The sequence below is a fragment of the Opisthorchis viverrini genome, assembly GCF_000715545.1.
Source record: "Opisthorchis viverrini unplaced genomic scaffold opera_v5_209, whole genome shotgun sequence".
In the NCBI taxonomy this organism is placed as follows: domain Eukaryota; kingdom Metazoa; phylum Platyhelminthes; class Trematoda; order Opisthorchiida; family Opisthorchiidae; genus Opisthorchis; species Opisthorchis viverrini.
In genome coordinates, this window is record NW_008751867.1 from 884,195 (window position 1) to 896,208 (window position 12,014).

The 12,014-nt window shown below is 47.3% G+C and overlaps 1 protein-coding gene across 1 annotated transcript in view; it reads left to right on the forward strand.

Moving 5' to 3' along the window:
* The window catches only part of T265_08308 (hypothetical protein), a gene marked incomplete at both ends in the record, with an annotated part of 12,427 nt that extends 4,667 nt beyond the window's left edge, over nt 1-7,760 (forward strand). Inside the window, 2 exons of the mRNA XM_009174064.1 lie at nt 4,589-4,874; nt 6,921-7,760. Coding sequence (XP_009172328.1) covers nt 4,589-4,874; nt 6,921-7,642 — 1,008 coding nt within the window. The remainder of the gene's footprint in view (nt 1-4,588; nt 4,875-6,920) is intronic.
* Between the last annotated feature and the right edge of the window lie 4,254 nt (nt 7,761-12,014).

Consider the following 12,014-nt stretch of genomic DNA (forward strand, 5'->3'; position numbering starts at 1 on the left):
GTTGTAATCTCCGCCAGTTTGCACTCAATTCCTGCGGTGCGCCCAGTCTCGACCCTGACCCAAATCAACACAAACTGCTCTCTACAACCATTGGCGGACCACAATAAATGTGAGCGGAGTGGGCTTCCATCGAACGTAAGATGTGGTATGCAGTGGCACACCTGCAAGGCCTGGTGGTACTTTAAATGCACGGGTCTACAGAACTACCATGTATTTTGACTAGATAACTCTGCTGACCCGTTTGACTGCGCCAACTGTTCTTACATTAAGGGCGCAAGGCATTCCGAAACCAGAAAGTGCTACCAAGAAAGAAACCAAATCCCCACTGCTAAGTCGGCAAAGCCAGTGTGACAGTTCCGCCTAAGTCGGGGTACTCGAGGCTCCGGAAGACTCAGACACAAAGAACGCAGCGATCTGGACAAAAATTTTTATAAAGAACTTCCTTCGCCCAACGAGTATCTTAAGCCACCCAGTCCGGACCAGCTGGCTGCGAAAATGGTCAGCCAACATTTTGATGCGGCAACAAATACTGTCACGACGTCTCTGGTGGACAGGAGAGAAGGCTGGGCATCTGGACGTCAGCCTCAAGAAAAATGCTAACGAAGCGGACATAGTCGCTCATCACAAAGCCCGAAAACGAATCTCTTCGGGCGGATTGGTCGCGGCAGAAGGGACGCAAGCGAACACTCAGGCTTATAGTCCCTCTTTCCTTCCCGCCTGCCGTACGGAAGATCTCAAAATGGACTGACAGCATTCAAAAGACCTGCTCAACGATCAGGCGTATATCTGATGACCGACCTATAAAGGCGCCAATGCTGGGCCGAGCAGATCTAGGGGTGAGGTGCCAAACAGGCTTACACTTGATGCCGGTTTAACCGACCCAAAACTTATGTCCGAACCGATCACAGTTCTTGTCCCTTGTGACCCAGAAGGCCCGCTGGCGCAACCGGCGGAGACTCCTGATTGCAGTCCGTACTCAACTACCGCAGACGGCTCGACTACCAAACACAGCCATGTTAGGAATGAGCCAAGCCTCGATTGAACGCAGCGCCCAAGGTTCGCGGTGCTATCATTGATTATTTGTGTAACGGACGATAAATGTGCAGCAGGTAACTCCACACCCATGCCGCAACTTCTAAACTGGACTGGGTCAAACTTGCGGAGACAAGCAGCGAGGCCTACTTACAAATCAACCACAAGCTTGGACCTCGACTTCGGGGAATGCCGCGAGAACCATACAACAACAGAGAACGTGAAACTGCCAAACTCCGCTTCTCTTATGTCTAAAGTTGCCTTTCCGTTTGCGTACACGTTCGTCGCCCAGAACACTGACAGCCAAAGCCACAAACCTGGAAATCCTTCGTAACTCAGTTAGCCCCACTGATCGCAGGCGACTCGGGAATCCACAAATCAAAGGAATTGCGACCACAATCATACAAACCACTCAAAATTCACCAATTCAGAAAAGTACTGGTGAAAACGAGACTTATGTAAGTGCCGCCAAAAAGTGTAACACTTGGTGCATCCATGCAAAGGTTAAAGCCCCGCAGAGGCACGTTCTTCCCGAACCGCACCACAGTTCCCAAGAAACAAAGCACACATATTTGTCCCAAATCCTTGAACAACAGAAAATCTGATCGTTCAAAAGGCGACATTGAACAAGCTACAGATAGCAGCGGTGGAAATACTCGCACACGGAGGGAAAACTACGTCCCCTAAAGATAAATGGTCCGCGCAAAACGGGCTATAGCGGAGCAAATAACCCTGCTAGTAAAAAGCAACTCTCGGAGCCATCGCAGGAAGCAGAAAAGTATGCCATCGTGGACTCTTTGGAGCCTTAAACTGAAACTCGGCGTGCATCTATTACATCTGTTACCCCTCGTTGCACATCTCGGCTTTTCGCCTTCGGAGGCAGCAGAGAGTGCTGAATTGATTGTCCACAAATTGTCTCACCCTTTTCAACAAACTTTTGCGATATCAAACAGCTAGCTTTAAACAGTCGTCCTTAATCGCATTCACACTAGTCTGGCTCACGCGAAATGTCTCTTATGCGGATGGAAGGCTACTCCATTTTTTGCGAGTTGTATTGGCGGGGGTTCTACATGCGCCCTGTCAATCACAGTTGTCCTCTGATGCAACTCCGGCGTCTTTTGCGATGCACGGTGGATTCAAATTCCACTGCGCGAGTCCATTTTATCCTTTGCGATGTGGTCTAACTTTGCTTGTCGTGCACCCGGAAGATGACTAGTTCCTCATACCAAACATTGAGCAACTCTTCTTTACGTACCACTTCTCTCTTTCTGGTAGGTGAGTTTGGTGCTCCGAATTCCTCGTGGATACTGCTGCAGCACGCCGGATTAAGTGAACTTTTGTAGCGGCGCTGGCCAAGTTCGTTAGGAGAGCGTTTGAACTCATTGTGTCGTTGAACCCACCTTATATCGCGCAAGCCAACTAACAATCCCCCTTGACTTGGCTATCACCAAGAAAAGACATTCCGTGTATCCAGGCAGTGGCCGCTGGGTTGGTATCTTCCTCTGAGTGACGAGCAGCGCGTCTATTGTCATTTAGAGGAGACTCAGCGGACGCTCATGTCGTGCATGGTAAGAATGGACCAGAAGACATCACGAGGATAGATTTTCGAAAAGTATTTGGGTATCTAGCTCTCTTTACTCATTTACTTTTCACTACACCATGAGAAATCGGCCCAAAACTCCCCCGCCACCATACGGATTATTTGGCTAACTTCTCCCGTATTATTCACATGGAATTCCAAATACTCTATGCGGCCTACCTCACACCACTTCTTGAATATGCCAACCAAGTTGTCTACGCAGGACGCACAGAGGACCTAAACTTCAACGAGCGTGTCCGGCCCCAAATCCGTGGACTGGGAAGCATGTCTTACGCTGCTTGACCTTTTGCCCATGAAGTACCGTCGCCTCCGAGGAGAACTCATTATTACTGATGCCCTGTTTGAGCAAGGGTCTGCCAACGGTTTTCTCACCGTAGACCAAGGAAACACACCGGAAACATGGTAAGAAGATTCTCAGGCTTAGAGCGCACACTTCCACTGGGCGATATTGTTTCCCTTTTCGGTAGTAACTGAGTGGGATAACATTCCTCCGAAGGTTGTCCATGACACATCTAGAACCCAGTTCATATCACCATTAGACACTATTTTATGCGAGTTCTCCCGCTGGCAAGCTTACTGTTCCCTCACACCCTCTTTTCGCTTGTGCCTTTCAGGTAAAAAACAGCCGCCAAACGACAGGACCACAGCCGACCCAGGAAAACTTAGCGAATGCCGCGATCCTGTGTATCAATATACGAATCGGTGAAACTGAGCTCATTGGAGCAACAACACAATGAGAGGAAGGTACATCTAGGAGAAAGCTTTATCGCGTGATACCTAGCCGTAGATTTTGGAAAAAAGTCGGAGCGATGAGGCATGAGGTACGACTGGTTCAAAGACGAAACCGGTTTACTTGAACTAAAACTGGGCAAACTTTGCCGGCCTGATTGTCCTTGAGCGGTTGAGTGAATGGTCAGGGCTACTAAAAGCACAAGTGGAGAGGAAGAGATGGAGAAATATGAAACTGAGGAGAATGGCGATGTTCACCCCAGTAATATAGCTTACATTGAAACCAAGTACACCCACTGATGTCGCTATTGGGGGGAAATCAGGTGTAAAGGATATTTTCAATAGTTATTCGGCGCTAATGCATCAGGCCAAACGAACATCGTTAATAAAATCGCTGAACCTATGGAAGGGACAGACTGAAGTTGCAGTAGTAAACCAGGTTGGTTAAATCCAAACGAAGGGTTCAGTTAATGATATGTATCGAAGTCGCTGACGATCAACGGCTATACAAGGTTTGAGAACGAGCGCACAAAACCCCAGCAATTACGCGAACCCTACCACCCCTAGCACAGAGAGAGAAGACCAGACCTTCAGAAGAGGGCTTTTACTGCCTCAACCAAATGCGAATTACGGTGAGAGCAACATCCTATATTTGATTATTTCGAGCGACCTTGGGGAGCGATAAATCAGTTAGTGCGCACAAGGTGTAACTGGCCAATAGGAAAAGGGCGCGGTCTTTTTGGACTGAGGTGCGACATGGCGGAAAAAGGCGCGAAATCTAAGCATTCAAAATTTTTGAAAAATCATTTGGCAATAACTCGAAAAATAAGCCGTTTTTGGGGATACTCACATCCCCAACAACGTTTTGCTCTGCCACAAAAGATGTCCGACTACGGATGGAGCGAGTGCAAAAACAAGGGGTCCACAAGAAAGTTTGCTTGGGCTTTGTCCGCTGAGAATCCTTTGTGCAGATGTGTTGGGTGTGAATAGCTAGCTAAAATACCACGATTGATTTTGGACTGACCCCAAAGTGGCAACTAAATGCTGTCTACAGAACAATATTATAGGTCTAAGTCAGTAGTACTGTTAATGACATTTCGATTTTGATAAGTTCGCGGAATTAGGATATACGTGTCTCACAATGGGCAATGAGGAAAGTGGGCTGTTCGTCTAGGCTTCCCTATGTGATCCAGTAATGTTCTTGCTCTGCTTGTTCTCACACTTTAGGATCTTCCTTTGAACCTCAGCGTACGCCCTCGGGAGGCAACAGTTGTCATACCTTATCAGTTAGATTCCACCCTTTCCGGGACTCTTCCGTGTTCCGGTTCAACTTCCTCAGTGTTAACCAATCCAGTCCCACCAACCAATCAGGCTGCTGTTGGTTCGAAACTGACGGTTCTGGATGCGGAAGAGATCGTGCGTACCGCGGTCGCGGCTGCAAGGACACTAAGCCACGAAAAACCTCACCCCGTCGCCAATAACGCAACACCATTACATCAGTCTGCTGAACAAGGTAGATCAACCAGTTTGTCTCTGCATTTCGGTCGACCAGTTTTTTTCTGAAACCGAGCTCTCATCCCTACGGACTGTTTTCCGCGAATAGCAATCGCCCCGATACACCAAAGATTCGGTCGACCTGGTTGTTGATGGTGGTCTCCTCGTTAGTTGACCCGTTAGTTGTCTGTCACTTCATTCCTCACTTTTGGTGAATTAGTCCAAGGTCTTACTGTTTGGAGTTCTTTCGAAATATCGATTGACAGGGTACTTCTCTAGTTCTTAAGTTATTTTGCAACTTGTGACTTAGGATTCTCAATGAAGGTCCGTTTTGCATGCCAAGTTATACTTGAAAATTGGCAGGTTCGAACCTGAGAGGTAACAGTGAAAATGGCTTTTTTTTAATAAAACACTGGCTTTGGTAACTACAGGTAGTGATTGAGACATATGCCATTCTTGGAGATATAACCGTAACACACCTGAGGTTTTAGCCCCTGGATGAGGCGTATGAGCTATAGCAGACCGTGTGGGGGGCTGTAGACTCCTCTCAGTTCATCCCGAAAGCTGGCAGTTGACTTTCAACAGCCAGAAATTGAGTGAACTCATCATAGTCCCTCGTTCCAGAGGAGTTTGATTCACGAAAGCTTCAGCCTACTCGAGCCTATACATTGACTCCCGAACTCAAAAATTCTAGCTGGAAGATGGAACACCAGCAGCTGGATCTAGAAGAGAATTCTAGAATTTGGCGACAAAACCTAAACTGTGTATTTATCAGGAAGGTCAGATATCAGGAAGGTATATCAGGAAGGTCAGATTCCTGAAAGTAACCCCGGGTCGCCAAGAATCTACTGAGACCCTAAGACTTCACCCACATCTCAACAGGAAAGCCGGCAAGCATCCAAGCCAGTCAATCATTCAATCAAGCTGATGAGCATTCAGGCACGCCACAGAAGCACGACCGAATGTGATCTGCGTTCAGGCATTTCACAGAAGCACGATCGATGTTGATGGGTGTTCACTAAACGCCTATTAGACAGTCTGAAGCAATGTCAGAAGGTGGCCTTCAAGTGGCGCGGAGTCGCTGTAACTTTTGCGCTCGCACGCAATCGCTTGTTTGGAATAAAGCTTTTGTGCTCCCTCCTGTGAATCTTTTTTCCGGCACTATTCACTGGAGCAGGTCAGCAGCAGATTCCACAGAGTGACAAATGAGCAGATAAAACAGTGTGGCATAGGTAAAACGTTGAAAAGAGTGTTCAAAACATCCATATTTTTGGAAAGCAGAATTGTCCACTCACATAATTGGTCTTTTATCTTAGACTTGTCTGCACCGGTTCTCAGACATTTGCCTTTTAAGCTAGAGGATCTGAAGTTTTCCAGTGCTTCGCTTTTCAGCAAGCTGATTTCTATCGTTTGAAGCATCATAATTTCTCTGTTGACTACCAAGCACAAACAAAATTGTCTTTCTTCGTCGTGGCTACAACACTGTATGAGAGGGTAGCGCATTTTACAAGCGTACAGAGTTGCAGGACTCGATTAGCCCCGAGTCACAGCTCTGCATATTCCAATTGCGTATTTAAGAACCTGTTGAATGTAGCTACATGTATAGTTTAGCCTCTGCCGTCATCATTATCAGCATCGACAGCATGACATCAGTGTTCAACACCGATGCTCCACTGCCGTATCTATCTTATCACTACCGGATCTAGTTTACATCAACCGATATGTGGCTGCCTAGAGGGAGTCATCACAATCACCATCATCATCATCATCGACAGCATGACATCAGTGTTCAACACCGATGCTTCACTACCGTATGCATCCTCCGTACTTTTCAGGTTTATCTACCCACGGTGCAGCAAGCGACAAGTATTAGCAGTCGCCTTGCTTGACTGTAGATGACAGTGGCTCTCTATTTTATTCCTGTTCTGTTGACACTAGTCATCAATGCTTTCCACCGAAACGCTTCCTTTGAACCGTATTGGATCGGTTTTCTAATTCAGTGAATTGTGCATGAGTGAACAAACAATCGATTTTTCCGTTGTTTTTCCCCATTCTCCCCTAATAGTCTTATCCCTTCAAGTATGCACTGATCGTGCTTCTTCGCCAGCTGATACCAGTTTGGACCGCAGAGGCAGAACAATGACACGTGTGTTGTCGACGACTACCAGTCCTCAGACCCCTGTTCCAATCTTATCTCCAGCCCGAACTCCACATTCCATTTCCCGGACTTCGGCTCCACCGGCTAGCTGCTCATCCTCGCAGGCCGTTGGTTCCGCATCGTATACTGTGACAAGCACCGCCAACTTGTATAGTCCTCCAAAATCATCTGGAAAGGGTGCAAGCACAACGACAAACGGGAACCTTTGTGACACGTTGACGAGTCTACCACTGCTTCCCAGAAGACAAACGGACCACGCGCAATCGGAAGTGAGACGAACTTCAACGACGACCACCATCACCAACAGTCGACCACGAGATCCTCGACCTTACAAATGTTCCGTCTGTCAGGTTGGTTTCCGCGTGACAGGACACTTACACAAACACTATCGGGCAAAGTCACATTTGGTCTGCGTGCTACAGTCGCATAATTTGTCGCTAGATACCATTGAGTCGGTTCGACGAAATCGTTTCAACGTGTCGCAAATTGTCAACCCGGACACGGGACAGTTACGAATGAGAGCGATTGAACGCCTCCAGATGATACGACCGAATCCGACCACATCACAACCCGGTGGCACGTCACTTCCACCGATTCTGCCAGCTTCCAGTTCAGCTGGAACAGACTGAAAGGATTTCACCCAGCTGCCACTGTAAAATCTTGTACAGAGTCATACACCAATTACGTCTTTGTGCCACGCTTGTCGCACAACAATGTATTATCCAATTATTATTCATTGATTCTCTCTCGTAATAAAAGCGTCTTCATCAGCACAACAGTAAAATTTGTTAAAAAACCATCTTCTGTATAGCCACGTTTAAGTAGACTCGATGTGACTGCCAAAAAATTTACGTATGGGATTTAGACACTAACACGGAAACTAGTTTCGATAAAGCTGAAGCGAATCACAAAATTGACAACCTTGGGCCCTCAATTTTCATGGCGAAAGGATGGAAATATCCGGTAGAGTCGTGTTCGGGACATAAAATCTTGATTATCTGAGTCAACCACCACCAACTTTCCGTCAAACAATTCACGAAAATCTTCAGAGCGCTAATGAGGCAAACACCGTTTCGAAGAAATATATGTTAAAATTGCAAAAGAATCAACTTTTTCGGCTGAGTAGATGAAAAGTTATCAAATTATCTATAGACCTTTCATCTTCTGGGATGGATCTGTGCTGGAAATCCGAGAGGCCGTTTCCTTATTCTTGTTATATCTGTTGATTCGCCGGCCTGTGGTATCTGCTGCTGACCCGCTCCAGTGCCTAGTGTCGGAGAGAAAAAGGCTCACGGAAGGGAACACAATAGCTATATTCCAACAAAGTGGTTGCGAGAGTGCGAGTGCGAAAAGTACAACGGCCCCAAGCTTTTCAATGGAAGGACACTGTCTGAACTTGGTCCAATGCTGACGCACACGTTCTGGCTTTAGTACGAGGCGGCGACGTGCTGCATATCGCGGGGGCGTTGTCTGACCTTGATCAACGCTGACTCGCGCTGTCTGGTTTTGATACAAGGCTGTGACGCGCTGCCTACTGAGGGGGCGTTGTCTGTCTGGTCAACATCTAGCGGAGCTGAGAGTCTCGGTAGATTTCGGGCATTCAGTGGTTGCTTTCAGGAAGCTGACCATCCTGTTAATTCTGCGCTATCGAGAGAATCCGCGGAGAATCGAATCCGTGGCCCTCGGATTGGTGGCACTGACATTATGCCGTCCAACCGTTCAAAACTAAACGCACAGACAGGATATAACATCATTCATCTTTCACGCAGTTCACCTTTCGTGATCCGGTGTTGTATGGCTCCACGAATAACGTTTCCCCAGACGGAAGGCCTATGCGACCGGGGATGTTTATCTCTTCTGAGCTGGAAGATTTGTTTCTCCTGTTTATGGCGGTTAGCTTGAAAGTCCATTCGTATAAACTGCCTTTTATTGCATATAGTGATCGGCGCTTACAGTCCAGCTTTGAGGGCACGCGAGGAACAGAAAACTCACTCGCATCCATTGTCTTCGGGGATGATCGATTCCCGCCTCACCAATTCCGCATTCCGTAAGGACACTTGGCCAGTTCAAGAGTAACGCAAATCACCTCCATCCGTTGCAATAGGCCTCGTGTAACGATCATTGGTCAAATCTGGCTACAGTGCTCACTGACCAATCAGGCCACAAGTCAGTCGCCAAGCCAGATCGACTTTAATCTGGGTTCCATCCGTTTTGTTTCGCGGGCCGCGTGGCTGAAAATGAATTGCAAGCCACGACTATCAAACCATCAGTGTCATAGATGCATACGAAAGGTGCGATGACTGGAAACTGATAACACCTCGTGGTTGGGTATCTACGTCCAGTCCTAGCAGATTTTTCAATCCAAGGGGTGGGAGAATGTTCGGGGGCCAGCCGGCCCTAATAACCGAACATCACATCATTTGGACGCATGTGTCACGTGCAGGACACGGGCCAGACGTAGGAATGCCCTGATTGGTCAGAATGCCAGCCAATCCGAGTCAAGCACCTTGACTCGACGGTTCTCGCCCCCTCACGGACATTCTGGCACGACCTTGTGGAACACTCTGTGACTACCCTATATATATATACAGTTGTAATGATTTTCCTTTGTCTCCATAAAGGGCTGTGTAGAGCTACCGTGCCTTTTGCTATACCATAGTGGGCGGAGCAGGAAGCCGAGGGACCGACACAGAATTGCACTACCGTCCAGCAAGTTATAACAGGGAAGAAACCGAGGACATTGAGTGAAGCAAAAGTCGATCGGCTTGCCGACGACCCTTCGATGACTTTACAGACATTCAGGACGAAGATAGACGCGAAATTCGCTAAGGTGGTCTCCACCACGACTGTGTTCAATTACTTGGATGGTAGACTGTACACACAGCCGTGCCATAAGCGGGAGCCAGTAGATGATGAAAACCACAGAAAACTTGTGGAGGAGTTTATAGGCTGTCAACATCAGGGGATGAATATGATCTCGATCGACTTGATGATTTGTGCTCAGCAGAGAGGACCCACAATTTCGTACCAAAGAATGCAGTTCAAAACAGCGCACCTCCATGGTAGGATAGTCCAGTTAGCCGTGAAATAATCGTTCAGCTGCAGAACCGTTTCAGTGCCTAGCTGCCATGCCAACTGAGTGAAGCGCGAGAGCTGAGATGCCTCTAGGTTGCTCAAGCCTAGATAGGGTAAGTTGAGAGACGGTCGGGTTCAAACCATGGACCTTCCGGTCAGTAAATTCGCACTCTAACCACTTAGACATCTCGCCGCAGTCACGAACTGCGTGGAATTTTAAAATATGTTGTTCAGAAAGGTCTTTTACGCATGAACATTGCCCACAACTGGTGAAAAAATTAATCAGGAAGTTGGGAGAGGAATCAGGCCTGTATAGCGTTGTACTGATGTTCGAGGCAACATGTCATACGAATATGGACAGAGTGGCGCAGAAGGGAAAGATCACCGTCGTTCGATTGATTCCCTACCTGAGCGAGAAGCAAACTCGTGAGATGAGACACGAATGCAGCTGAAGCGACATCTTCAGGAAATATACACGGGCCTTTCGTTCGAGCTGTCACATTTAGATTCCCAGACATCCATCATAAATTATCTCGAACGATGTGCCATTACATTTCTGCCTTCAGCATCGGGTGACCAGTGTAGCCAAATGATGGATATCGTACCTCTTTAGCGAGAGGTGACTTAAAGCTTGTAAAAATAACAAAGTAAATCCGGTTTTGTGTCTCAAAAAGACGTTTTCGTTTTTACTGACTGTCGATTACATGTGTTGGTAGTATGACTAAGTTTGAAACTTTTAATCAGAACTTCGCCGCGTACCTTGATCCACGTGAAAGAGTTGAGGATCACTGTAGAGATGTTTCAACCGCATTGGGAATCGCGAACCCTCGATCTTCCGGTCAGTGGTTTAATCCTGTATGACGCATTCCCAATTCTCGGCAAATAGACTCCAGTAACTGAGGCCACTGGTACTATATTCAACCTCCTACAGAGGCTACTTTGAAAGACCGACGAAATGTGATAGCTTTTCACTGAATTCTACTCCAAAGGAGTGGCCCCAATGGTGAACTTACATTTAAGTTCGCGAAATACGTTCATTTGCAGACTTGCAAAATACTCATCTGCTCGGACCTCTATTCCGAAATTTACTTGCTGTTACAGTGTGAATCCCCGGAGTATTTATACTTTAGGCAAGGCGAGAAGCCATCGACCCGAACACCAGCCCTGGAAGTTCGCCTCAAATTGCGTACCTTCAACTCGCGCAGCCGGGAAACGCTTCGGATTGAATAGATGACCATGCAACCCGTACTGGTTTGGAGTACCACCTCCGAAATAGCGGAACGCTTTCGTGCACATGGTTGTTAAGAAATAGAGACTGAAAACAGCCGGGGAGAAAGTAGCCCTGCTACGCGTCGGTATTGCTTCGAATCGCTTTCGAAGAGGTCTGAACCTGGGCTCTAATTCCAGTGTGAGACCCTGATGAGACGGAAAACTTTCCCAGTTTTTCACAATGTCTCTCTGCTGACATAGTTGCAGGCTCAGGTGAAATTCGCATACAATTCAGGGTGAAGTCGGCTCCAACCGTTCGTCGATCACTTCAGAATCCTCACTTGTCCGCAAAATCATTTTTCTCCAGGATGTCGTCGACTTGTCAACTGGGCAGCATTTGAGTCATTAGCTTGCCTGTTATGATTAGGAGGCCGATCTCACGAGAGCTGTCTGCCTTCTACCGACTCTTTCCATTTATACAGAGAAACTGCTGCACCCCTAAAAGCTTGATTGAGCAACGTTCTCCATCTCCAAAATTGTACACAGCAGGCGTTGAAATCCATCCTGTAGTGTCAGTCCTCCTAAATGGTCTGCAGGTGAACCACCTACTCTTGCTGTTCCCCCATTTTGCAATCGATTTATGGTTTGCTGCAGTTCTGCGGCTCTGAGGAAGTCAGCCAAATAGGTTTTCACTGTACATTGAGGTCGTCAACTTAG